This window comes from Mesoplodon bidens (genome assembly GCF_964165515.1).
Source record: "Mesoplodon bidens genome assembly, chromosome: 1".
In the NCBI taxonomy this organism is placed as follows: domain Eukaryota; kingdom Metazoa; phylum Chordata; class Mammalia; order Artiodactyla; family Ziphiidae; genus Mesoplodon; species Mesoplodon bidens.
Window position 1 is genome coordinate 105,492,092 of NC_138176.1, and position 26,812 is coordinate 105,518,903.

Consider the following 26,812-nt stretch of genomic DNA (forward strand, 5'->3'; position numbering starts at 1 on the left):
ACACATTCATATCATCTGAGAATGACAATTCCACTTCTTCATTCGAATCCTTATCCCTTTGTTTCTTTTTATTACTTTAAAAATAGAAGTTGTGATAAGGGGCATCATTGTTATTATTTTTTTAATCTCAAGGAATGGCTTGTAATGTTTCACCATGATGTATATAACATTTACTGATTTTATGGATGCCCTTCACCATGTTTAGGAGAGGCCCTTCTCATCCTAGTTAAGGGTTTCAACTACAAATGCTTAACTTTAGCAAATGCTGTACCATCTGCTAAGATTTAAAAATACACACACACATTATAAATATATATAATTTTAAGAAACATTTAGAATTTTACAATACTTCATTTATGAATTTATGACTTTTTGTACTGCAAACTGCTTTTGTGAGTGTGTATGTACATGTGTGCGTGCTTTCTGAAACAAAGAGATTAAAGTACTTTCCAAGAGAGAACAAGGCACTTTAAAGAAAAATTTTCTTGCCATGACTCACATTGTAGATATTATTGAACATATTATGACAAATATTATTAAACATGTACTAATAAAGTCTGCATATCAGGAAACCTGAGTAAATCATCCAAAATGTTACTTTTCTCCTTAAAAGCATGCCATATCACTGTGTTCCAATGCCAGCACATATAAAGATCAGCTGGGAGGCTTGTGAGAACACGGATGTGGGGTCCCAAGTTCCTAGGTGATGTGATGCTGCTGGTCCAGGACCACTCTGAGATACGCTGCCATAAACCAGTCTTTACACACACGGGGAGGGAGAAGTGAATGAAGTGTGAGAGTGTGGGCGAGAAGGCTAGTGCGTGTATGCTCGGGGTGTGGGTGGGATGTGCACGGCAGGCCTTCACGTGCTAGAATGTTACAAAGGAGCCGGGCTGCTTGGCTAGCTGACACAACTTCTGTCCAAGACAAGCGGCCGTGCTATGTGGGAGGGTCATGCATGGTAACCACGAAACCATCCTTTTTTCGGACCACACTCCTAACAATTACCTTTTGAAATATTCCACTTCCCTCTCTGTCTCGTCCATGTCCACACTGTCTAGGTCGATATCTTTAGGCAGAAAGACATCATCTGTAAGATGAAAGAAAAGAGGCAAGTCAACTAAACAGCAGGCCATCTTAGCGGGACAGAGCAAAGCATTTGGTTTTACTTAATTTCAACAAGTTCACAAACTAAAAATCCCTTCTAAAATGAAATTTTGCATGGGACTTCCCAGGCGGTCCAGTGGTTAAGACTCTGTGCTTCCAATGTAGGGGACATAGGTTCCATCCCTGCTTGGGGGAACTAAGATCCCACGTGCTGTGGGGTGCGGCCAAAAAAAAAAAAAAAAAAGAAAAAAAGAAAGTGAGGGGCTTCCCTGGTGGCGCAGTAGTTGAGAGTCCGCCTGCTGATGCGGGGGACACGGGTTCGTGCCCCGGTCTGGGAGGATCCCACATGCCGCGGAGCGGCTGGGCCCGTGAGCCATGGCTGCTGAGCTTGCGCATCCGGAGCCTGTGCTCCGCAGCAGGAGAGACCACAGCAGTGAGAGGCCCGCCTACCGCAAAAAAAAAAAAAAGAAAGTGAGAACTTGTCTAATAAAACTTTTTAAAAAATTAAAAAACAAAAATGAGATTTTGCAAATGGCCACAGGTGGGCAGACCTCTCTCATGCACTTGGGAACATCCAGGTCACCTGGAATTTGAACTCCTGTGCTGAGTGAAGGAACCACTGCTTCAGGCCCGGCAGAAGAGACATACCTGCTGCAGCCACCGGGAGAGCCCTTGAGAAGACAGAGGCTGTCTGCCCCAAGGCCCAGCTGGAGGGAGGGCGGGGGGGTGGGGGTAGCAGGGGCACGGCTGCCAACAGACGCCGTGGACGTGTCTGTACCCAGGACCCAGATGTCAGCCTCTGGAGGAAGACGGCTCTTCTAGGCATTCAGTTTATCCAAGCAACATCCAGAGACTTCATCAAAAAGCTTTTCCGGTTGTCCCTACCAAACGCAAGGCTGTATTTCATCTTGCAGTTGAGCAACCCTCTTTGAAAATAGGCTACAGCAGGGAGACGACTGATGAGGGAGCCTTGGCACCTCTGAGGGTTTTAATTCCCTCTTCTGCTCTGCCCACCCTGTTTGGTACCTGCCAGGCGCTCAGAGGCTCCATCCGTGCACACCTGGGTGCTGGGGGGCACTGGCGGTGTACGCACAGCACCCGGCTCCACCCACGGACGAGTGCAGACCACCGACAGTGCTCTGTTAAAGCCAGTCTCCATGCCCTGTCCCCACCTTAGCATGGGACAATCTTTCAGGATCTTCAGTAAAGGACCCCCTTTCCTCCCATCACTGGGCATTTGCACAGCAGCGTAATGAAGGCGCGGTTTACCTGCACACCAGCAGCTATAACACTGCTGAAGACTCCCAGCGCCACGCGGAGTGCCTTCACATCCGCCAGCTCACGGCAACGCCGTGGCCACCGAGGAGCCCCCGCACGCCCCCTGCATGACCACGGCCCCTCCTGCACAGACAGCTCGCGGCCTGGGTCTTCCTCAACTCCGCCCCCTGCCGCTGTATCCCTGTGGTTTCAGCCACACCTGGATACCAACACCACCAAACCAACCCCGCCCCAGACCTCCTTCATGAGCGGCTCGTCCATAAAGCCACCTCCTCTGTACATCCACCCTTCAGGCAGCTGACCCCCAATGCGGGCAAAGCTGTTGCGATCTGCTGCGGCCGCTCCCTTTCCGACAGTGATCTAGAAATGATCCTCCCCCCACCCCCTTCCTCACACTCATGTCCCACCTGTCGCCCCTGTCACCATGTTGGGCATGTTCCTCATCAACAGTTGCAGACGCCTGTCTCCATCCCACTGCTGCTGCTTCTGGGGTACCCTCCCAGACCCCGCCCAGGCTCCCTAGTCCAGGCTGCCAGCATGCATGAGTCACCCTCACAACACGCTCCTTCCCAGCCACTGAGACCGTTCGTCAGGCCTCCGCTGCACACCTACCACAGGCATCTCCTGGAGGCCCACTGGCTGACACTGGTCAAGGAAACAGTGATGCACGAGGAAAGGTGAGGTGGGCCAGGAGTGTTTACAGAGGTAAAGAAGGTAAAGTCTTAGAAAGGCCGAACTCAAGTTATTCCATAAAAAAGTTCTAGAAGAGGAGTTGGTTCAACCACAGAAGCAAACACAGAGCAGACACGTCTGCTAGGAGTGCTCTCATTATAAAGTGATTTCTAATACTCTTCTAATTAGAACTGATAACCAGTATTAAAAATCTTGGCACAAGAAAAAAAATGGGATGGAACTATAACCAGATTCAGTATCAGACAGACATTTTTCACAACAAAATGTTATTAACCTGTTATTAACCAGGGTGGAAAGAAAGAGCGACCTAAAGAATTTCATACCCGCCAGGCTGTCTGTTCACTGTTCAGACCACAGGAAACAGTTTGCTTCGCCAGAGCTTGGAGGACTCTGTGCCCCTGACCCCTACTTGAGGACATGTGTCTGGGAACGCTGCTACACGAGGACCAACACGGGCACCTAATGTATTCACGTGCAAACCTACAAATACTGTGCACTCTGACAAAGCAGAAACAAATGCAGCTGAAAAATGGGAAGAGAAAGGACAGCAAAAGAGGGCAGAGTAGAGAAAACAGGGTCAGCGCACGGCTGTCCCCCAGGCAGTAAGTGGTGCCACAGGCCCCCATTTGGAGCAGGGATGGGGCACTAGACGTATAAGTGCAGGGGCAGCACCAGTACAAAGTCATAAACATTCCTAAACACCAAGGATATATAGAAAAAAAGGCAAACATCTTACACAGAGAGAGAATCAGTGAATATAAAATATAAAATAGAAGACTTCCCTGGTGGCACAGTGGCTAAGATTCCACGCTCCCAATGCAGGGGGCCCGGGTTTGATCCCTGGTCGGGGAACTAGATCCTGCATACATGCCGCAACTAAGAGTGCTCATACCACAACTAAGGAGCCCACAGGCCACAACTAAGACCCAGCATGGCCAAAACACACACACACACACACAATAATTGATCTAATAATTACAAAATAATGCCAGGGCTGTCCTATCAATACATGGAAACAGGCTCACCTCACCTGTAGATAAGACTGTCAATGTGGCTCACACAGCAGGACGGAGGCATCTCGGCTGTATGCAAGGAAATGACCTAAAACCAAGTGGCTCAGATAGGCCAGAAATGAAGGGATGAGGACAAAGGTGCCCTACCAGGCAAACAGAAACAGAGAGAAGGGGTAGCAATCACCATCTTAGACAAAGGAGAATTCGAGCCAAAAGTGTGAAACACAACAAAAAGGACATTTTTAAACAATAAAAACCACAATTCAATATAAGAAATTAGTTAGGAATATGTACCAAGTGACAAAGAAACCACCTTTATAAAGCAAAACTACAGGAAATGCAAGAAAACACAGAAACTCAATAATAAATAACAGAATATATGTCAAGAGGACAAAAAACAAGTAAGGATACAGAAGACCTAAACCTAAACCTAACTCAAAGATATATCATGGATATAAATATATATTTAGTTTAATACCATGATAACAAAGAAAATATACTGGTATCTCAAGTGAACACAGAGCAGTCACAAAAACTAGTCACAAAGAAAATACCAGTAAGTTTCATGAAGCAGAAATATTACAAACAACACTCTCGGATCACAGTGTACAAAACCTAGAAATTATTAACATAAACAAGGCTCTCCCACCTGGAAACCTAAAAGCCACTTATTAAACTATTGGGTGAAAGGGGAAAAGAAAACCACATGGAAATTACTGAATTTCTAAAAAAGAAACCAAACGGAAACATTATCATACACTGTGGGATATACTTAAAGGAATGATCAGAGAAAATTCAAGGTGCTAAATACTTTGATCAGTAAAAATGAAGGAATGAAAAGAAATGAACTCAATTCCCAAATCAAAAAGTTAGAAAGAACAATGAAGTAAAACAAAAGGAAGCACAGGAAAAAAAAGATAAAAGTAGAAATTAATGAGGCAGAGAAAAAAACAACTGTGTATACCTAATTGATAAATCAAGAGCCTGGCTTTTGAAAATATTATATAGATAAACTATTAACTTTAACTGAGTCAAATATAATAGGGAGAAAGCACAAACATACAAAATAAGAAATGACAAGAGGAAAATAACCACTGAAAGAAATTTTTAAAAAAGTATGTACTCGGGCTTCCCTGGTGGTGCAGTGGTTAAGAACCTGCCTGCCAATGCAGGGGACACAGGTTCGAGCCCTGGTCTGGGAAGACCCCACATGCCATGGAGCAACTAAGCCCGTGAGCCACAACTACTGAGCCTGCGCGTCTGGAGCCTGTGCTCTGCAATGCGAGAGGCCGCGACAGTGAGAGGCCCGCAAACCGCGATGAAGAGTGGCCCCCGCTCACTGCAAGTGGAGAAAGCCTTCGCACATAAACGAAGACCCCAAAACAGCCCAAAATAAATAAATTTTTAAAAAAAGTTTGTACTTTGCAGTCATCTATGTAAATAAGCAGAAAACTGGCTGAAAAGAGAATTTACTACGGAAATACAGTTTAGCAAATTAACCTCAGTGAAGAAAGAAATACTTAAATAGACCAATTACCATAGAGGACAGAGAGAATACCATCAGGAAACTACCCCACAAAAAAGCACTGGGCCCGGGGGCTGTACAGGAGATTCCTATCAAATCATTAAAGCCTAAATAGTCCCAATGGAAGGTGAATTGCTCTAGAATACTGAAAATGAAAAACAAACAAAAAAAGCTTCCTAATTCTTTATGAAGTATAACAGGTCTAAGAAGAAAAATTATGTTTAATCTCCGTAGATACTAGAAAACCTCTGACAAAATTCAACACTCATTCCTGATAAAATACTCAAGAAAAATAGGAATTGTTGGATATTTTCTTAACATGATAAAATATATAAACCTTACCCTAAAGCCAGAATCTTAATGTAGAAACACCAGACGTTTCCATTAAGTTCAAGAATGATGCAATTAAACAAGAGAAAACAAGAAGCATAAGAATTGGAAAAGGAGAAATAAAGCTTTCTCTATTTTCAAATAGATGACAGAGTACCTGGAAAACCCCAGAGAATCAACAATAAGACTCAAACAATGAAATAATCTGCTAAGGTAGGAGATATAAAGTTAACATACAGAAAGCAATAGCTGTCATATACACAAATGACCAGTTAGAGGAGCACTATCCAATAGAAATACAACATGAGCCACATACGTAATTTAAGATTTTGTAGTAGCCACATTGAAAAAGTTAAAAAGAAACAAGTGAAATTAATTTTAGTAATATATACTTTAATTAAATATGTCCAAAAGATTATCATTTCAATATGTAATCAATGTAAAAAATTATACTGGGACTTCCCTGGTGGTGCAATGGTTAAGAATCCACCTGCCACGGAAGACCTAAACAGACATTTCTCCAAAGGAGACATACAGATTGCCAACAAACACATGAAGAGATGGTCAATGTCACTAATCATTAGAGAAATGCAAATCAAAACCACAATGAGGTACCACCTCACACCGGTCAGAATGGCCATCATCAAAAAATCTACAAACAGTAAACGCTGGAGAGGGTGTGGAGAAAAGGGAACCCTCCCACACTGTTGGTGGGAATGTAAACTGATACAGCCACTACAGAGAACAGTATGGAGGTTCCTTAAAAAAACTAAAAATAGAACTACCATACAACCCAGCAGCCCAGTCCCACTACTGGGCATATACCCTGAGAAAACCATAATTCAAAAAGAGTCATGTACCACAACGTTCATTGCAGCACTATTTACAATAACCAGGACATGGAAGCAAACTAAATGCCCATCGACAGACGAATGGATAAAGAAGATGTGGCACATATATACAATGGAATATTAGCCATAAAAAGGAACAAAACTGAACTATTTGTAATGAGGTGGACGGACCTAGAGTCTGTCATACAGAGTGAAGTAAGTCAGAAAGAGAAAAACAAATACCGTATGCTAACGCACATATATGGAATCTAAAAAAAATGGTACTGATGAACCTAGCGGGCAGGGCAACAATAAAGACGCAGACGTAGAGAACAGACTTGAGGACACGGTGGGGGCGGGGGGGAAGCTGGGATGAAGTGAGAGAGTAGCACTGACATATATAAACTACCAAATGTAAAACAGATAGCTAGTGGGAAGCTGCTGCATAGCACAGGGAGATCAGCTTGATGCTTGGTGACGACCTAGAAGGGTGGGATAGGGAGGGTGGCTCAAGAGGGAGGGGATATATGGATACGTATAGCTGATTCACTTTGTTGTACAGCAGAAACTAACACAGCATTGCAAAGCAATTATACTCCAATAAATATATTAAAAAAAAAAAAAAGGAATCCAATGCAGGGGACACGGGTTCAATCCCTGGTCCAAGAAGATCCCACATGCTGCGGAGCAGCTAAGCCTGTGTGTCACAACTACTGAGCCTGTGCGCTGTAACTATTGAAGCCCGCACGCCTAGAGCCCGTGCTCCACAACAAGAGAAGCCATCGCAATGAGAAGCCCGCGCACTGCAATGAAGAGTAGCCCCCGCTCGCCTGAACTAGAGAAAGCCCGCGCAGCAACGAAGACCCAGTGCAGCCAACCACCCCCCCCAAAAAAAATATATATATATATACTGAGTTATTTTAAATTCTTTTTTTTCATACTAGGTTTTCAAAATCTGGTTATGTTTTTACACTCACCCCCTCAATTTGGACCTTCCACACTTCGGTGCTCAGGGGTGACATGTGACTGGCTACTGCACCGGACGGACAGAGTTAGAAGGTATGATTGTAGAAAACACCCCGTTAAAATTAAAAGCAAGGAAGATTAAATACTTAGGAATAAGCTCAAAAAGAAATGTGAAAAACCTATAAGAGAAAATTTAAAACATTCCTAAAAGACATAAAGTAGACTTGAACAAATGGAAAAACTCCCCTTGTTCTTGGGAAGGACGAACAACATCATAGACACCAATTCTCCCTAAATTATCTTATAAATTTAACGTAATACCAATAAAGATATCAACAAGGTTGTTTTTTTCTTTTTTTTTTTAAGGGAGCTAGGCACACTGATATCAAAGTTCTTATGGGAATACAAACATGAAAGAATAGCCAGGAAAACACTGAAAAAGGCTATGAGGAGAGAAGAGCCCTGTAAGTCATTAAAATGTACAGAACTTCTAAAGTAGCTAACTCAATGCAATAATGGCGTGTGAATGAACACAGAGGAAAAGAAGAGAAATTCCAGAACAGACCTGAGGACACACAGTGTAGCACACGGTGGCATCCTGAGTCACTGGGGCAAGATGAGCTTTTTAATAACTGGTGTTGGGACAACTGGTTAACTATTTGTAAAAGATAAAGCTGGATTCATGCATCATACGATACAAAAGAATAAACTCCAAATAAATGTATCAGGGAGCTAAGTGAAAAAAGTGAAACCATGCTAATACTAGAAAAAAACTTGGGCACATTCCTCCTTAACCTTCGTATTAGTATAAACAATTCTGACAATTATTTAAAATCCAGAGGCAATACAAAATCAGTGAACTGACTATGTAAAGTAAAAAAGAAAACTTGTGCATGGCTAAAAAGCATTGTAAACATAGTCAAAGACAACTTAACGACCTCAGGGAATATCTGTAGCATGTAATGCAGTTAAAAGGCTAATATCCCCAATTCATAAAGAACTCTTAAAAAATGGAAGGAAAAGACCAAAAACCCAATTAAAAAATGAGAAAAAGATATGAATAGAAAATTCACAAAAGAGATATAGAAACAGCCCTTAAAAATATGACCTCACTGTAATTAGAGAAAAATGCATATGAAAACTACAGGAATAAGTGTGCCTAACAGATGGGCTCAAGTTACAAAGCCTGACAACACACTCTCTTGGTGAGGCTGTGGCCAAACAGGGGCTCGACAGGGTGGGAGTGCAATGCAGAGTTCAGAGGACCAGGCCACATCAACAAGCCCTGTCTGCACTGACCTCTGACCCAGCACTCCCACAGAAACACCCACACAGAGCACCTGCAGTCCGCCCCACTGTGTGTCATTACAAACCCCGAGAGCGGGGCAGTGTCCAGTGGAGCCCACTCAGCACCTGAAACCACAAGGAAGAGCTGCAGAGGGCCTTCGGAATACAGGATGTGGGGAAAAAGCCACGGGGAAAGGCATCTCTAATATGCCAACCTTTTGTGTAAAAAACATAAAAGCAAGTAAGAAACTAAGTAGGAATGGAATAGGGAAAAAAAAAATCAGGATTAAGGACGGGAAACAAAACAAAATAGATACAATCAGAAACAAAGGAAGCCGGCTGCACTTCCTAGGAGTCCCCGTGGCTGTACTAAATGTGCCGCACTAGGTCCTCTGTGGGGGAAGAGACCTACCAACCCTCAGGCTAGAGAAGGAACCCTGAACAGACACCGAGGGCAGGTGCGCCGGCTGGTCTCCCACCGTGGTGGGAGCAGGCAATTGTGTGTCCCCCCAGGACCGCAAGGAAGGAGACATGCTGTGGACCGCAGGAAGGGGGCTGCAGGGAACGCAGTGGCACCGGAGCCGGACTGCAGCTGTCAGGGTGAACAGGTGGTTTTTACTGCAGAGATTAGATACTGAAAGACACAGATGTGGTGCTGGTGGGGGGGCACGAGTGCACATGTGCCCGCGTACACACACTCACTCCCCCTCCTAGGCCCTGCCAACCACACACCAGCAGCACCCAGGTCTGGGTCTCAGAGCCAGGACATCTAACTGTGCATAGAAGGGCTCAAAGCACAACGGGGTGCAGGGGCCACGCAGAGGGGGCTCCCACCGACTGAATCTGGGGGCATCGAAATAAACAGTGTTAGTAAAGGACTGTAACCTATAGCATAAAGAAAGAATCCACTAACCCGCCCTTACATAAATAATGAAGTAAATGAAAAAAATACATGGGGAAGGAGAGCTCTTCCTATAGAACGCTGAGTAAGAAATGGAGAAGGAATAACATCAGAAAAGTCACCATCATGTAGGCAAACAGCACAGTAATAATCCCCCTGGGCAATAACTGTCATCGACGGATGCTAAAAGTAGTGGATGAATGTCTGATATGGCATAAGGGACTTGTCTCCCCATGAGACACTCCGGGTTAGCACAGGTCAGGTGTCAGCCTGGCAGAGGAGAGACGGGCCGACCGCACGCACCACGGCCCAGGAGGAGAGTTATCGCCACCGGGCAGTGTGCCTCCTGACTGCAGGGCACCCACCAACACAGACCTGTCACCCCCAAGGCGCTGCCGCCAAAGCTGTGTAATCTGAACCTGGCTGTGAAGGAATGGCACCAAATTGAAATTACTCTAGATAGTCATTTACTCTAAAAAATGGATGGGTCACACTCTCTAGAGATGTCAGGTTGTGAGAAAGTGAGGAACTGACCCATTAAAGGAAATTAAAGAGATATGACGCGTGACCCTGGGTTGGACCCTGTGTCAGGAGAAAACAACTTTGTTTCCTAGGACATTAAAGGGATGAACAGAAGAAACATGAATAAGCCTACAGCTAGATACGAGTCTTGTGTCAGTGTTAATTTCTTGATTTTAACAACTACACTGCGTTCCCTGCAGCCCCCTCCCCACGGTCCACAGCGTGTCTCCTTCCTTGCGGTCCTGGGGGGACACACGGGTGGCTTCAGAATTGCCTGCTGCCACCGCGGTGGGAGACCAGCCGGCGCACCTGCCCTCGGTGTCTGTTCAGGGTTCCTTCTCTAGCCTGAGGGTTGGTAGGTCTCTTCCCCCACAGAGGACCTAGTGCGGCACATTTAGTACAGCCACTGCGACTCCTGGGAAATGCAGCCGGCTTCCTTTGTTTCCAATTGTACCCATTTTGTTTTGCTTAGTTGTTAAAATCAACAACTATATCATGCCCCCCCATCTGTATCTTGCTGTATCTAATCTCTTGTTTTGAGGAAATACACACAGCAGTATTTCAGGGTAAAAGGACACCATGTCTGAAAGCACTCTCATTTGGTTCAGAAAAGTAACCAAGAGGGAGAGACAGGACAAAGCAAGTGTGGTGACATGCTGAGCTGGACGGGAGTATGTGGGAATGCTTCGTACTCTTTCCTGCAGTTTGGGGGAAGTCTAAAATTATTTCAAGGTAACCAAATATAACAACAATTCCTACGTGTCCCTCATGGCTGGTGAAGAGGCCACACAAAGCACGAAGCCACAACACAGATGGCAGCATCCACCTCCAGGAGGGATGGACCCTGAGAGGCACCCGACCCAGCGCCCTCCTCGTCCCAAGATGCCCCAGCTAGACACACGCCCCTTTCTGCTCTGTATTTATTTACCGATTGAACTGCTGCCTCTGTCTCCCTTCTTCTTCTTGCTTTTCTTGCTCTTGCCCTTGGGCTGCGGAGAGTCTGCTGGCACCGGCTTGCCGCTCTGCGGGTGCTCGCTGGGCGCGGCGGGCTCTGCGGGGCCCGGGCTGGGCTTCTCCTCCCGGACGTGGTTCAGCTGCTTTCTGTTGTTGTTGTTGCTGTTGACTTTCCTCTCCTCCCTTCTGTGCTCCGCCAGGGGCGTGAGGTCAAGCGCTCTGGCCTTTGCCTCAGCCTGGGGCCGGGGCCGGGGCTGGGCCTCGGAGGCTCTGGGGGGCTCCAAGGGCTTCCTCGCCGGCTCGCTGCCCGCATTACTGGTGTGCTTCAGCTTCTGTCTGCTGCTTCCCTCCTTGTGCTGATGCATCATGTCCAGGAGGAAGGACAGCGGCTGCTGCTGCTTCCCGTTGACCCTCTTGGGCAGAAGGAGCTTGGAGTCTCTGGCGGCCACGGGGTTGGGGGTGTCCGCGTCGGCCCCCGGCCCCGGCCCCGGCCCCGTCTCTCTGTGGTCCGTGTATCTGCAGGGGGAGCGAGAGGAGGTTTCTGGGTCTTCGGTCGGCTCCAGCGAGCCGTTGTGGATGCGGTCAGAGCCGGGTGCAGATTCTGTGGTCGCCTGCAGACTCCTGGCAAGCATGTCCAACTTGGGACAGGCCCTCCCTGGCCTCTCCTTCTTCTTCTTTTTTGCGGCTCTCAGTGTCTGGAGGCCCTGGAGCCGCCGAAGCTCCTCCTGGAGCCGCTCCTCCTCCACCTCCCTCCGCCGCTCCTCCTCTCGGAGGTGCAGGTGCTCCCGGGCCCGGGCCTCCGCTTCAAGGCGTGCCTTCTCCTCCAGCTGCCGACGTGAAAGGAAAAGGCAACTTAGGACAACAGTAAGTGCTCTAAAAAGTGAGACACGCACACAAAAGTGAGATAAAAACTGAATCGTGCGATAAGAATAGAAACCCTGAAAGGGGCTGTGATAGGTCAAAAGCTTAAAACACACCTCCATCAGAGCAGGGGGCGGTAGTCAACAAAACATCCCTTATAGCCTCTGACGCAGCCCCGAGCACAGAGGACAAGGTCAGAGAAGCTGCCGTGCTCCTGCCCCGCGTGGGCTCTCCCGTCTGTGTGTGGCAGGCGGGGGATAAACTGGACAAAAACAAGACTGATCGCAAGGCAGCAGTTACACAGCCACAGAGGTGCCACCAGAACCTTTCCAGGTGGGGAATGCTGCTGATGCGTTCATGTGGGTCAAAGCAACATTCAAGAAAATGTGTACTGAAAAGCTCGAAATTTCTTTTTCCCACCCTAGCAGGTAAAATTCCCAATATATTTTCACTAGTGTGATAGAGCAAATGACTTCCTAAAATATTCAACATGATGTGGCAAACAGACAATGGTTATTTCTGCTGTCCAACTGGCAGGAAATTAATTTTCAACTCAAGCGAAGATTGTATTTTTTTAGTGACGCACATTCCAGGAGCATAAATGGAAAAGATTCCTTCGATTAGAAAACAAACTAGGGACTTCCCTGGTGGTCCAGTGGTTTAGACTCCGCGCTCCCAATGCAGGGGGCCGGAGTTCGATCCCTGGTCAGGGAACTAGATCCTGCGTGCCGCAACTAAGACCCAGAGCAGCTAGCTAGCTAGCTAGCTAGCTAGCTAGCTAAATACATACATACATACATACATACATAAATTAATAAATAAATAAATAAATAATAATAAATAAGTAAATAAATAAAAGAAAACAAACAAAAACCCAGAAAACAAACAAAAACCCAGTAAGAGTAAGGAGAACAGCTCCTCCATCACTGGGCTCCAGTAAGGCTCATGCTCCTAAGAATCTTTGAAAAAAACATTTTGCATGGGAAAATGTAAAAGTCCTTCCGAATTTAAATATTTTTCATGATGTTTCAGAAGGCAATATTTTTAAGAGACAACTTGCTTGTTTTTCTAAATAACTTAAACATAAAATTAGGTTAAAAATTCAATGACAGGTTTCAAAAAAATGTAACTTGACAATTCAAGTAAAGATTATTTAAAATTCTTGCTCCATCTGTTAAAGGAAAGCTTTGCTGGAGGCAGCACCTGACAGACAAACTCCTGCAGTGTCTCCCGCAGTGGCCCCTGCAGGCACTCCAGGTCCTCCAGTCTGCAGGCCTGACCTGCCACAGGACAGAATCTACAGTGAATCCAACCCCGGTGTGTGCTGCCTTCATTTCAACAACCAGCCGGCCAACAAGGGACAAGGCAGCTTTGTGGGTCCCTCTGCAAACAAGGTGCTCGGCAGAGAGCACGAAGGGTGTGAGCGGGTGCCGAGGACGACCTGGGATACACCTGCAGCATGGTCTGGATCCAGGCTGTAAGGACAGAGGATAGGAGTCCAGGTGGGGGCAGCCCTGAAAGCACCTGAACCAGTCCAGAGGCTTCCAATGAAGCCCAGTGGCGAGTCCCCAGGGCCTCGGACCACCTGGGACCCCGGGCGCTGAAACACCCCTGTGTGGAGGACACACCTTCTCCCCATACCAGGTCTGGAGCAGAGGCAGGCCGCTCCCTCCAAGCCCCCTAATTAGACCTGTGGCCAATCCAGACCTATCTCGGGACTGGGGGTGGGTACAGCAGCGGCAGTGAATACACTCAGTTCAATCACAGCTACCTTAAGAGTCACGGCAACTAAGTTGGAAGCAACACCACACAAGTGGCCCGACCCTGGGTCCACCGCGGGCACGTCTCCTCCTTCACAGGGGCCTCACGCCCTTCCAAAGCAACTCATCCTACGGTCAGAACCCTGTGGCCCTGACGAGTCCCCTCTGGGCACAGCCCACACCTGCCTGCTGAGGCAGGCTCGTGGAGCCTGACACCTTCAGGGGGCTGAAACCAGGAAGAACCTCCAAAAGAACTGGCGGGGGCGGGGAGGAAACCCTAGAGGAGATGCTGTTCCCATCACTTTCAACATCGCAGGAAGTAACAGATACAATTTCTCGCCTAGCGGCACAGTCTGCACATCACGCTCACGTGTTGAGACCGCGCTCAGGTCCGGCTGCAGCTCACCACTGGGCCAGCCTCGCCAGTCTCGGCAGCTACTTGCTTTTATGGCAGCCCCCGCCCTAATGGTGAGGTGGCCGCCTTACTCTCGACCTCACTGCCACGTGCAGGCCCTCCTTGGAGTGGTACCGCCTGATCTTCCTCTGCCAGTGGGGCCGCTCGGGGCCCTGTACCAGCCTCGGGTCAAAGGCGCTTCTTCAGCCCTAGTCTCCAGAAGCCCACAGCGCCCTGCCCTCGACAGCTAGGGCTGCTTCCTCTGCTTTCCTGGGAAAGAAGTTCCTTTGACAGACAAGAGGCGGAGGGGCTGCTGCCGCCCTGACGCTGGCCAGCACAAGAACCGGAGGCCTGTTTTAGAGCCATTAACAAACCCCTGGCACAGGAGGGGGCTCCATGGCCTGAAAATACAACATGGGTCTTGAAGCAGCGTCCAGTTCAGGCTGGCAGGGGCGGTCAGGGGCTCTTGAAGCAACACTAGGAGCCTGTTGCCCAGCCCCAACCTCAGAGGCCCCCCTGGGAGGCCGCCTGGTGCAGACCTTCTGTTTACCTTTCTCTGCTTATGCCGTGCACGCTTGGCGGCCCGGGTGCTGCTCACTGGTTTGGTCTCCGAGCTGTTTATAAACTGGAGCAAGTCTTCCACCCTTCGATGGTCAACCACACTCTCCCTTTCTGAGAGCTGATCCGTTTTCTTAGGTTGCTCTTCTTTCCTCTTGGTCAGCCGTAAACGAAGCTTTTCCCTCATTTCTGCATAATTTCTACTTGTTGGCGCAGCGGGAGGCTAAGACAAACGAAAACATGATGAAATGCAAGTTTTAATGATTTTGAATATACCAAATTTCAGACCATAGCATTAAAAGTGAAATTTTTATTGCTCAAGTAACACATGTTCATCAGGAAAAGTAACTAAATAAAAGAAACAAATGGCAAGAAAAAGAAAAACCTTTCATCACCAATTACCCGAAGGTAGTATTTTGGCACTGACCTGTCAAGCTTTACATAGTCACAAAAAAATCTGGCAGAGGATGTACAACTATGTACACAAATGGTTATTTTTAAACTAAAAAAGAAACTATTATACATGCTGTAATTGATCTACTTTTTATGTAATATGGTGTGATTATCTTCTCACGTCAATAGATGTGTCTATAGTATTTTTCCATCCCCTCGCAGGTTTCCTTTTCAGAGCCGAAAAGACTTCTCACTGACTACTGAAAACACCTGCATGAGTTGAGGAAATGCGGAGAGACTAAAGCAGAAAAAGAACAGCTCCCAGCCCCTGCTCTTCCCACCACCCACCCCAGACACCATGGCTGACACCTGCTTGTACAGATGAAATGACTGTCCTGGGACACCACACAGTATGGATGTGTCTCAATGGACTGTGCAGTCGAGCAAGAGGAATCTGCCTGTACAGGCTGTCCATTGTGTGGACTCAACAATTCCCACGCCTGGGTAGTCAGTAGGTCCTATCTAATCAGACGCAAAAATGCAGAGATGAAATACTCAAAACTAACTTTGGGCAAATACGTGTTATTATTTCTTTATGACAACTACAACCTAGAAGTGGAACCACCGTTTTAGACCGTATCTTGATTTTAATTATGCTCGCAAATGCTTTACACACAGTGTAACCATACCCTGAATTCAACCAGGTACATTATTCTTGCAAAGGAGTTTGCACATTTTACAATTCTAATTTAAACACGCAATTTACAAACATCCATGGTGAAACACTAATTTTATGCACTTAAGTGCGCTCTCCGGCACCTGCCCCTCCCCTGAGGAGGCCCTCCAGCAGAGGAGAGGCCCAGGCACTTACCCCGCCATGCCCGAAGAACTCACAGTAGCAGCAGTCACAGTACTTGCCCTCCTTCTGGTTGGTGGAGGTGGAGGTGCTGGAGCTGTGCTCGGAGCAGCTGTCCTCGTCCGCAGTCTCGTCCCCGTCGTCCTGCTGCGGGTCATAGACGCCGTTCTCGCAGCGATGCCCTTCACAGTCGGGGTCGCTGCAAAACCACGCAGGGCCTGTCAGCAAGCAGCCTGCCCCTCAAGGGGTGTGAGCATGGCTGGCGGTGGCCAAGGCGGTTCTTTCCTACCAGCCTGCCCTTGCCAACGAGGCGCGGGGCCTGCACGACCCAGGGGCTGAGCAGGCAGGACAGACGCAGGCCGGAGGGCACACCCAGAGGGGCTTCTCAGGTGCACACACACAGCCTCTCCACTGTCCCTCCCACCACCATTTCATCCTGGGGGATGTCAGGGCGGGGGAGTGGCGGCAAGTTCAAAGGTAACGAACACTGACTTTTTAAAGAAAGCTGTTGAGGGTCCATTGCATTGTTCTTTGCTCAGTGTGTAACAAACTCGACTTCAAAACACCCACGGGCCCCCTGCCGCTGCCGGCAGCCTGTGCACAGACCCACAGTGGCCCTGTGCTCTGCGGAACTGGCCGAGACCGGAGCCCGCCCCTCCCCACTGCCATCCTGGCTGGTGAGCTGCGAGGCCCCAGGTGCTGGAGTGTCTCGGGCGGTCCTGCAGGGTTAGGTCGCACGGCACCCATTCTGAAGCGCGCCGGCCTCCCCCGCCGGCCCGGGCTCACCTGCAGACACTGGGAGGCGCGCTGACGGAGCCGTCTGTGGTGGGGGCCACGGGAGCAGGACAGAAGCTCTTGCGTGAATCCGCAAACCCGGGAGAGGTGGCGGCCGTTTTGGGGAAGGACGGGGCTGCCAGACTGGCAAGGTGAGGCGCAGAGGCTGGAGAGAGGGCGGCGGGAGGGAGGGCGGGAAGCGGCACCAGACCTGTGGGGCTGTTTCTCGGGGCCGCCGGCACCCCATGCCTGTGATCCTCCTTGTTGATGCCGTGAAAGACGTCACCTGCGTTCAGAGATGCCAGAGTCACTGCCGCTGGCCAAGGTCAGGCAGGCTTCTCTAGGTTAAACTTTTTTTTTTTTAAACCAACTTTTGGTCTGAAAATGTTCAAATCTATAGAAAACTTGAAGGAATAGTACAAAGAATACCCATACACCCTTCACCTAGATTCAAGACTATTTACTATTTTGTTATATTTACTTCCTGTCTCTCTCTCTCTCTCTCTCTCACACACTCACACACACACACACACACACACACACACACTCTCTCTCTCTCTCTCTCTCTTTACTGGTGGCTTAACATGTGGAAGCAAGCTGCACTCACTCCTAAACATTCCAGCCTGGCCTCCTGAGAACATGCACGCTTTGCCGTAAACCTCGACACCAGCGCCAACTACAGACAATTAACCTCAAGGTGACATTCTCATCTCATGTACAACCCCATCCAGACTTATGGCCTCTCCCACAGTCCTTTGCAGGTTTTCCCCCAACCCAGCATCTTTTAAACTTTCTTTCTTTCCTTCCACAATAGTGACATTTTTTGAGTTGAGGCCAGCGGTCCACAATTCTGGATTTACAGTCTCACGTCCGATTTAGCTGAAAATATTCTACGCACGAATCCTGCAAAAGTTATGCTGGATCTTCCCATCTGATTGCACAGGAAGCACCTAACGTGCTTGCTCCTGTCGGTGAGGCTACATCTGATCAGGTGTGCAGGGGGGCAGTCGGCACCTTATCTTCCCTTTGCAACCTGCCAGTCACCTGTGGGTGCTGCTCCCAGACACCGGAAATACTGCATTCCCCAAACTGAGATCCAACGTCCTGACGCCCATGAGGACGCTTACCCGGGCCCCTGTCACCGGCTGGCTGCAGAGCGGCCTTCTATCTGTACCGGTCTTGCATACGTAGTCGGCAGAAAGCTTCCACCCAGACAGCTTCCCACCTGACTCCCTCTTTTGAGCGTCCCGAAGCATTCTCGACTTTAGCTGCATGCTACAATCCGTTTCCTTATTCTTTCCGATGCTCAAACAGTCCTAACTTTGGCTAGTGAGGCCTCTCTGATCCGGCTCCCGTGTCTCTTTGACATTTGCCACTGGTCTCTGACTGCCCCCTTGCTTTCAAGCCCCCTCTTCGCTGTGCTCAGGTCAGACTGTGACAGCAACACCACCTCCACACCAGGGATCTGCACGGCAGCAGGGGATGCATCTCGGGCTGGTCAGCAGCCCCATCAGCTGACTCTCCATGAGGCTTCTACTTTCAGATGCCTAAAAATTCCTCCACGTGTTCAGGAAGCAACGACCTCTTCCTACCACAGAACAAGAAGCGCAGAGAGGAAAGGCAGGACACAGTGTGGCAAAGCCCTAGAGGGTGTCAGTGTGACAGTAAAATTCTCATCAGAGTCCTAGAGGACATGCTCTTCATGCATGAGCATTCTTAGGTGTTAATTACATTGACATCTCTGGCCAGGCCGAGTGAAAGGGAATTACCGAGATGCTGAGGAAGAAGGAGCGAATACGCAGTGCCAACCCCGAGGGTCCCTGCGAGCTGGTGGGCCTTACCGAGGGAGGGCGGTCTCTTGGACGACACTCTGAACTGGCTGTTGCTTGACTGCACCGTGGTGGCCGTGCAGGACACGGAGGAAGTGGCTGACGACGTGGCCATCACAACTTTGTTTGCTTCCATAAAAGCATCTTGGAAATTGTACAAACATTTCTTTTTCGCAGCGTTTTTTTTCTCTTTACTATCAGGAACTGCAGGCGTTTCATTGCTAGATGGAGGTGGAAGAGCTTCAGGTCTTGTTTCTGAGAGTGTTGGCCCTAATATGTCATTCCCTTCAGAGAAGAATGGGAAAATTAAGGCTTCTAAAAGAAAGAGCATTTAGCTAAAACCTAAAGGACACCTGCTGACTAAACTGTTAACACTGGGGCTGCTACTAAGTTAGGATTCCAATGGGATGACACTAGTCAACTAGTTTTCATCTCAGAAGAAAAATTTATTGAGCACCTACTATGTGCCAATTCCTGTGCTAGGTGCTTTCCAAAAGTTATTTAATGTCTTAAAACTACTTTCTGAGCTTAGTACTATCATTCCTATCCTGAAGATGAAGAAACTGAGGCTCAGAGAGGCTAAGCAACTTGCCCAAGGTCACACAGTTAGAAACCCTTTCTATGCACAGACCAGATGTCAAGTCTAGCTTGCTGTTCTGAGCACATGCAGGGGCGGGGGTGTGGGACCACCAGGGGCTCTGACCACGTGAAGACAGAGATGAGGTAGAGGTACCAACCCCTCTTAAGGCATGCCCTGCCCTGCCACTGAAGAAACAGCTGCACCTCAGCAGTTGAGGCCGCAAGGAGGAAGGTGCTTGTTAGAGGGGACAGGTCCCATGTAGGGTCAGTGCAGAAAGAGAGAAAAGGAACGTAAGTCATAGCATTCAAGCCACACCACCCTGCTGCACTGGGTCGAGGTCTGCTGGTAACCAATGCTCGAGAACCAAAGGCCCAACACTGCACCCTGGAGCCAAGACGCTCAGCAGCCCTGGGGCGGGAAAGACCCAGTGTCCGAGGCCCGTCTGGCTCCTGTGCCGGCAACGGGCCACCAAGCCCAGAGCCTTGCTCTGCTCCTGGCGGCAGGCATGGGTGGCTGGAGCAGCCTGAAGGGGCCAAGGGGCCTCCTGCCAGAGGTGGAGGTGAGGGGAAGCAGCAGCCCAGGCCCCTACTGGGGAACTGCAGCAACAGAGAGGGCAATCCACTCAGCACAGATCATTTTAAACTTTAAGAAAGTTTTAATGAGTTCCTTACCAGAAATTGTATCTGGCAAGAAAGTGCCAGGATTCCAGTTCTTATCATTCATCACTTCTGATCCCCAAAGACTTATAAATTTAGAACTATTCCACTCTGGAGTATTCCCAAAACAGCTCGGATAAATATGGTCTTGAAGAGATGCATTGAATACCTGATGTTTATTTGTGTGATTCTGAACAGGTGCTGGCGGTAAAGCCTACAAAAAAAAATGTTCTAATCATATATCAAAATTAATATTCTATTTACCTAAGTAGTTAAACTACAAACAGACAAGTCATTACTGAAACCTTGTGGGATACGCCTGCCGTGAACAGGTGTCCTGGGGAGCATATCTCGCGGAGGCTTACTTATTTATGAGGCTGTACGTGACGGGGCAAATTTGAACCAGATGTAGATTTTAAAAGCAACTGATGCTCAAGGAATATATCAGACAAACTTTAGACAACTCAGTGACTTCTAACATTCCTCCCTAGTCACATATTTTATTTTTTTAAATAAATTTATTTATTTATTTGTTTTTATTTTTGGCTGTCTTGGGTCTTCCTTGCTGCGCGCGGGCTTTCTCTAGTTGCGGCGAGCAGGGGCTACTCTTCGTTGCGGTGCGCGGGCTTCTCATTGCGGTGGCTTCTCTTGTTGTGGAGCACGGGCTCTAGGCGCGCAGGCTTCAGTAGTTGTGGCTCGCGGGCTCTAGAGCGGGCTCAGTAGTTGTGGCGCATGGGCTTAGTTGCTCCACAGCATGTGGGATCTTCCCAGGCCAGGAATGGAACCCGTGTCCCCTGCATTGGCAGGCAGATTCTTAACCACTGTGCCACCAGGGAAGCCCCGAGTCTCATTTTAAACGAGGTCCATTTTCATGAGACCTGTTCCTGTGGCTTATTCTCATCTGACATTTTAAAAATCACCGCACACCGCAAGGAAGAGTAGCCCCTGCTCACTGCAAAGTCAACTTTGGAATCACTCATAAAAATGGTCAGCTCTTACACTGTTCCCTCACACTTGGACAAAGTGCAGTGTAAGTGTGAAGAAAAGATGGATTATACATTGAGCTCTAAACCCACCCTCCCCGGGGCGGGGAGGGGAAGACCCTTGTCTTAAGGTGCCAAGGGAGGGCGCTGGGTCCACACATTTATGGGGTGACTGGCCGTCAGCTGCTCCCTGCACACATCCTGGGCCCTCCCTCCCCTTGGCCCCCGTCTCACAGCCCCCTGCCCCCGCCCCCCATACCCCCAACAGTCTTCCCCACCGCAGACAGAGTGGGCTCATGGAATGCGAGTAGGAGGGCGTCACTCCCACACTTCGGCTGTGCCACTGGTCTCCCACTGCTCTGACGTAAAACCCAAAGTCCTGAACGTGGCCGGCCTCCCCCGTCCTTCCTGCTCACAAAGCCCCTGGACACAGGGGTCTTTCCTTGGTCCTCAAACTCCAAGCTACTTCTTGACCCACAACTTGGCTCACACTGTGTCCACTTTCTAGGAGGTCCTAATCTCAGCTCAGACCTTGCTAACTTACATTTATCCTACTGGCCAGAGCCTAGATGTCACGTCCTCGGAGAAGCCAGCACTGCCTTTGCTCTCACCACCCAGCACCCAGACCACAGTGGGCCTTCCCATCAAACACACTAAAGTCCATTAATTTTCCCTCTCAGCACTTATCACAGTCATAATTCAAGACTTATCTTTAACCTATTGGTTTAATGTCTGCCTTGCCTCAAATTACATAAGCTGCAAGGGGACGGGGCCGCCTGGATCCTGGCCCAGCATCTCACGGATGCAGCACACGGCCTTCCCTCTGCAGGTGTGTGCCCAGGCCCACCCAGAGGAGCTACAGGTCTGCGCTGGGAATGTCCCTGAGGACAAAGGAATGAGCAGTGAGTGCTGTGAGCTCACGTGGGAGGGTTTGGGGATGATTCCCAGAGGTGGTGATGGTCTGGCAGAACCCTGAGGGCCTGGCTGGGCAGAGGGTCGAAGGGAAGGGTCAAAGCACGGGGATGGCCAATGTCCAGGGACAAGTCTGCCACAACCTGATGGGCTGCAGGGGCCACAGCAGAGACAACTCCGTGTGACTTCCATCCTGAAGGGGCTGGGGAGCCACAGAGGTTTCTACGCAGCAGGGTGAGATGGTCTGGTCAGCTGATTAGAAACATGGATCTGTGGCAACCTGGTGAAGGAGCCAGAGGGGCAAGGATGATGCGGAGAGCAGTTAGTAAGGGGCCGGGGAGGGCTGGAGCGCTGGCGGGGCAGGTGGGGAGGAAGGGGAGGGTTCGACAGCTCCAGGCCGGCAACGTCTGAGCTGAGACTTGAGCTCAGGTCAGAGCTGCTGTCTCTGGCCCCACCCCTGGGAGGCGTGGCCAATGACGGAGCTGGACGTTCCGGGCTGCCCATTCTGAGGGGTTCAGGGCCAGCTCGCCCTTTACTAGCTGTGTGACCTCAGGCAAATTACTCAATCTTTTTGTGCTTTAGTTTTCTCATCTGTAATTTGGAAATACCTACCTCCAGGGGACGCGGTAAGAATTAAACCAGACAGTGCATGTCAAGGGTTTAGCGTATGGCCGGGCCCAAAGGAGGCATTTCCTGAGTGCTAAGGTGGGTCTCCCTAGACACGAGCCAGCCCCCAACCCCACCCCCGCCCCCGCTTCCCTCCCTCATCTCGGGCCGCTGAGCAGCTTAGCGCACCCGCTGACCCTGAACGGGCTCAGAGAGACAAAGGTGGAGGGTGAGGCTGGAGCGGATTCAGGATTTGAAAGTGGGAAGAAACAGGGCTAGACTGGACGCCCAGGACCAAAGCAGAAGCCTGGACCAGCTGTTCTGGTGGAGTAGTCCCAGGGGCAAGGGCAAGGACAAGAAACCTGTATTTCAGCAGATGTCAGTTTCCACAAAGAAGTGACAAACTAAGAGCTGCTTTGCTGAGAAGGGACGGATGAAAACTAACGATCAAATGGAAGAAGGTTTCTTAGTCTTGAAGACCTTCTGCTAAGGGCAGACATACCTGACAGGTGGGAAGCAGCCGCTTGCTCACCACGTCAGCTCTAAGAAGCAGCTCGGAACAGCAGAAGCACGTTGAGGGCTTGGAAGCTACTCAAGAACTTCGGAGACCCTCTGGGCACGGCCAAGCATTGCTGGCTCCTTCCTCCTGGAGAAAGCCTGGCTGACCGCCGGTAGCCACCGCCTGCGTCTTTCCAGAGAGCTTTTGCTCACCCTTCAGGACTCTTGATACCTGAGCATCACCTCTCTGCAAACCCACCCCACAGGCTCAGGGAGTTCTCCTTCTTCAGTGTTACTTTCCTACTCCGCATCTACAATTCCCATTAAGGTACGTCATAGTATTTTGAGTTTTCAAATTTGACTATGTTTTTGTTTGCTCTTTAGACTGCGAGGTCTCTGAAAACAAGGACTGGAACTAACCGGTTTTTATCTTTCTAGCATGTAGCACAGGGCCTGGCACATACTGGATGTTCAATAAATGTTGGGCAGAATTTAACTTGGCAGAATAAGGGGATGTAGCCATGGAACTGTTATGTTGGAGACATAAGTTAGCGATTCTATACATCTGATTCACATACTTCTTCAGAAGCCCATCTACTCAAAACAGGAGGCCCAGCCAAAGAGAACAAAGGGAGCAGGGGTCCGTAACAAGCAAGCTGTATTTGTACAAATGCTTCTGCACAAGACGCCTACTAACTTCCATAGCTATGGGTTTCCTTCAGGGAAAAAATAGGCACCTGTCACCCAGACCATTCTGGGGCCATGCCTCCATAAAAACACTAATGATTTAAGCACAAAATAAGCCTCTCAACATGTGGATAACGCTATTAAATTGGAACACTGCTTTCAATCTTTATACAAATCCACATGGCTTCAATTAACAGAAGTTCTCAATTGTTCTCCTCTTTGAGACAAAACTGACTCACGGGAAAGCAAAATTTTGCTTTCAGTGGAAGCTCCGACACACACACTAACTGATGCCCTCACCACGCACGCCTCTGCGTTTATGTAGGAACCTAAGACCCAGCCCGTCTCACACCCAGATGTCATCCCAGATGCCATGAGCACGGAGCCGAGAGAGCACAAGGCTGAGCCACTGAGCACGGGTGGGAGAGGCCGCTGACGCCCAGCATGCAAACAAAAGGGTCCACTAATATCCCAGCGAACAAAAGAGTGACGACCCCTCTACTCTGCACTTCTTCTCAGAGGCTCTTCAATACTCCTGCCAGAGGAGAAGAGGCAAGAGCCCCACCTCTGTTTCGCTGTTTCTTAGGCTCAGAAGAACTGAACTCTGCCTCTGAAATAAAACGCAGATCACAGGTCACAACATGACCCCCAGATGGCAATCTATTTATGTCCCTATTTTCCACACAGCATTTTTCTCCCTCGAATTCCAACTGAACTTACACTTGTACCACGTTTAACTTTATGAGACACTTCTGCAGTGGTTGTACACAAGTAACCCGGCGAGGGGGTGACAGGTTCACAGGCCCACAGCCCCGTGGGAGTCACGCCACCAGGCTCCGCTCAATGCACTGAACTCACTGACCGTTTCCAAATAACCCTTATGCTCCCGTGGAGACTTCAAGACATGTGTCCACCTTCAGCTCCAGGCCCTCCCTAATGGGGCAATTGCTTCAAAACACATTCTCCAGATGGAGAAGACATAGGACTTAAAGCTGGAAGCCTCGAGCACTGCTCCCGGGCCACGCACAGCAGGGGAGCCTGCTCTGTTGGGGAGCAAGAGGTGTGGCCCATGCACTCGTCTCCAAGGCCGCAAGTTCTCCCTCCCCGGGCGGGCGTGTTCCAGTGAGGGGGGCCACTTCACTCGACGTCTCAGATAAAGGGCACCCGGGCCTGGTCCAGTGAGGGGGGCCACTTCACTTGACGTCCCAGATAAACGGCACCAAACACTTTTGTAACAAAGGGCTGAGCTATGGAGAAAGCAAGGGAAATGGTCCACAAAGAACCAACAAGAACATGGCAAGAAAAACAGGACCCAGTGGAGGTGCGGGAAGGGATGGCTGCCCTGGGGACGTGTGCGTCATCGTCACCATGAGGAGGGGATGGGTCTGTGGTCCCACGGGAGGAAGGAGAGCTGGAGACAAGGGGAGCTGGAGGGTCCCAGGGGGTCAGCTCCCTGCTGGCACCTTTGCACCAGCAAATGTGAACCCTCTTGAGGAAGCATCCCCCATTCAGCACCTGCTGAACAAAACATGATCTCATGATAAAAACAGATTTAGATCCTCAAGGTTTCATTCAAACACAGAATAACTATGGGTAAAATGCTTAAAGAGAGGAAAGATGAAAGAAAAAGTGATCAAGGAACAAGAGAATATAAAAAGTTTCTAACATATTTGAAAAATAAATAAATTAAAGCTTAGAAATAAGAAGTACAGGTGGGATTAAAAACTCAAACTTAAGAGGCAGGTTAGACCCGATTATAGAGAACCACTTAACTGGAAGACTGATCCAAGAAAAGTTCTCAGAACAGACCAAGAGACAAGGAGACGCATTTCAGGTATGGAGAGACCATCAGGTATGACGTGCAGGATGAGAAGGTCTAACCAGAGGTCCAGGGAGAGACAGCAGAGCAGTTAAGAGGGAATACAAACAAGATAAAATGGCTGAGAAGCATCAGACAGGGAATTTAAAATTACTCATACGCTGAGGGCTCTGATGGGAAAGGTATACAACATGCATGAACAAATGGGTACTATGGGCAGAGAGATTCTAAGAAAGAATCAAAAAGAAATGCTAGAAATAAAAAACACTGTAAGAGAAACTAAGAATCGGTAGACTGGACACAGCCAAGAAAAGAATCAATGAGCTTCAAGATAGGTCAGGAGAAACTTTTCAAACTGAAATGCAAAGAGAAACAAGAATTTAAACAAACAAACAAAACCCTCAAAAAACCACCACCAACAATGACCAAAAAAATAGAACAAAATGTCCAAGAGCTGTGCAATTTCAGAAGACATTTCAATATGGTGCCTGGAGTCTGGAAGGAGAGGTGGAACAGGCAGGAGGGACATCTGAGGGAGTAACAGCCAAGAACATCCCACACTCACAACAGACACCAAACCACAGACCCAGGAAGCGCGGAGGACACCAAACAGAATAGATACCTGCAAAATCCACACCCGGGCATATCATATTCAAACTGCAGAAAACCAAAGACAACGAGAAAATCTTGAAAGCGGTCTAAGGGGGTGGGGTTGGGCAGGGGGAGAAACCCCTGCACATACAGAATGAGGAACGCAATCACAGAGGACATCTCATTTAAAACCATGCAAGCAAGAAGAGTGGAGTTAACTGTGTTTTAAGTGTTCAAGGGAAAAAAAACCCCACCAACCTAAAATTCTGTATCCAGCGAAATTATCCTTCAAAACTGAAGGAGAGGGCTTCCCTGGTGGCACAGTGGTTGAAAGTCCACCTGCCGATGCAGGGGACATGGGTTTGTGCCCCGGTCCGGGAAGATCCCACATGCCGCGGAGCGGCTGGGTCCGTGAGCCATGGCTGCTGAGCCTGCACGTCCGGAGCCTGTGCTCCGCAACGGGAGAGGCCGCAGTGGTGAGAGGCCCGCGTACCGCAAAAAAAAAAAAGAAAAAAAAAGTGAAGGAGAAATAATGACTTCCTCAGACAAACAAAAACTGAGGGAACTCATCTCCAGCAGACCTGCCCTGCGAGAAATGTTAAAAGATTCTCTTCAGGCAGAAGGAAAATAATATAGGTCAGAAATTTGG

At 48.8% G+C, this 26,812-nt stretch overlaps 1 protein-coding gene across 6 annotated transcripts in view; it reads right to left on the reverse strand.

Annotated features, from left to right (window-relative positions):
* Nucleotides 1–26,812, reverse strand: part of FAM193A (family with sequence similarity 193 member A) — a 177,930-nt gene that overhangs the window by 10,034 nt on the left and 141,084 nt on the right. For all 6 annotated transcript variants that reach the window (XM_081229176.1, XM_081229175.1, XM_081229178.1 and 3 more), the window contains 7 exons: nt 20,083–20,281; nt 18,844–19,116; nt 17,015–17,288; nt 16,244–16,427; nt 14,972–15,202; nt 11,381–12,233; nt 1,009–1,090 (listed from right to left, as the gene is read on the reverse strand). In XM_081229176.1, the coding sequence (XP_081085302.1) occupies nt 1,009–1,090; nt 11,381–12,233; nt 14,972–15,202; nt 16,244–16,427; nt 17,015–17,288; nt 18,844–19,116; nt 20,083–20,281 (2,096 nt within the window). The remainder of the gene's footprint in view (nt 1–1,008; nt 1,091–11,380; nt 12,234–14,971; nt 15,203–16,243; nt 16,428–17,014; nt 17,289–18,843; nt 19,117–20,082; nt 20,282–26,812) is intronic.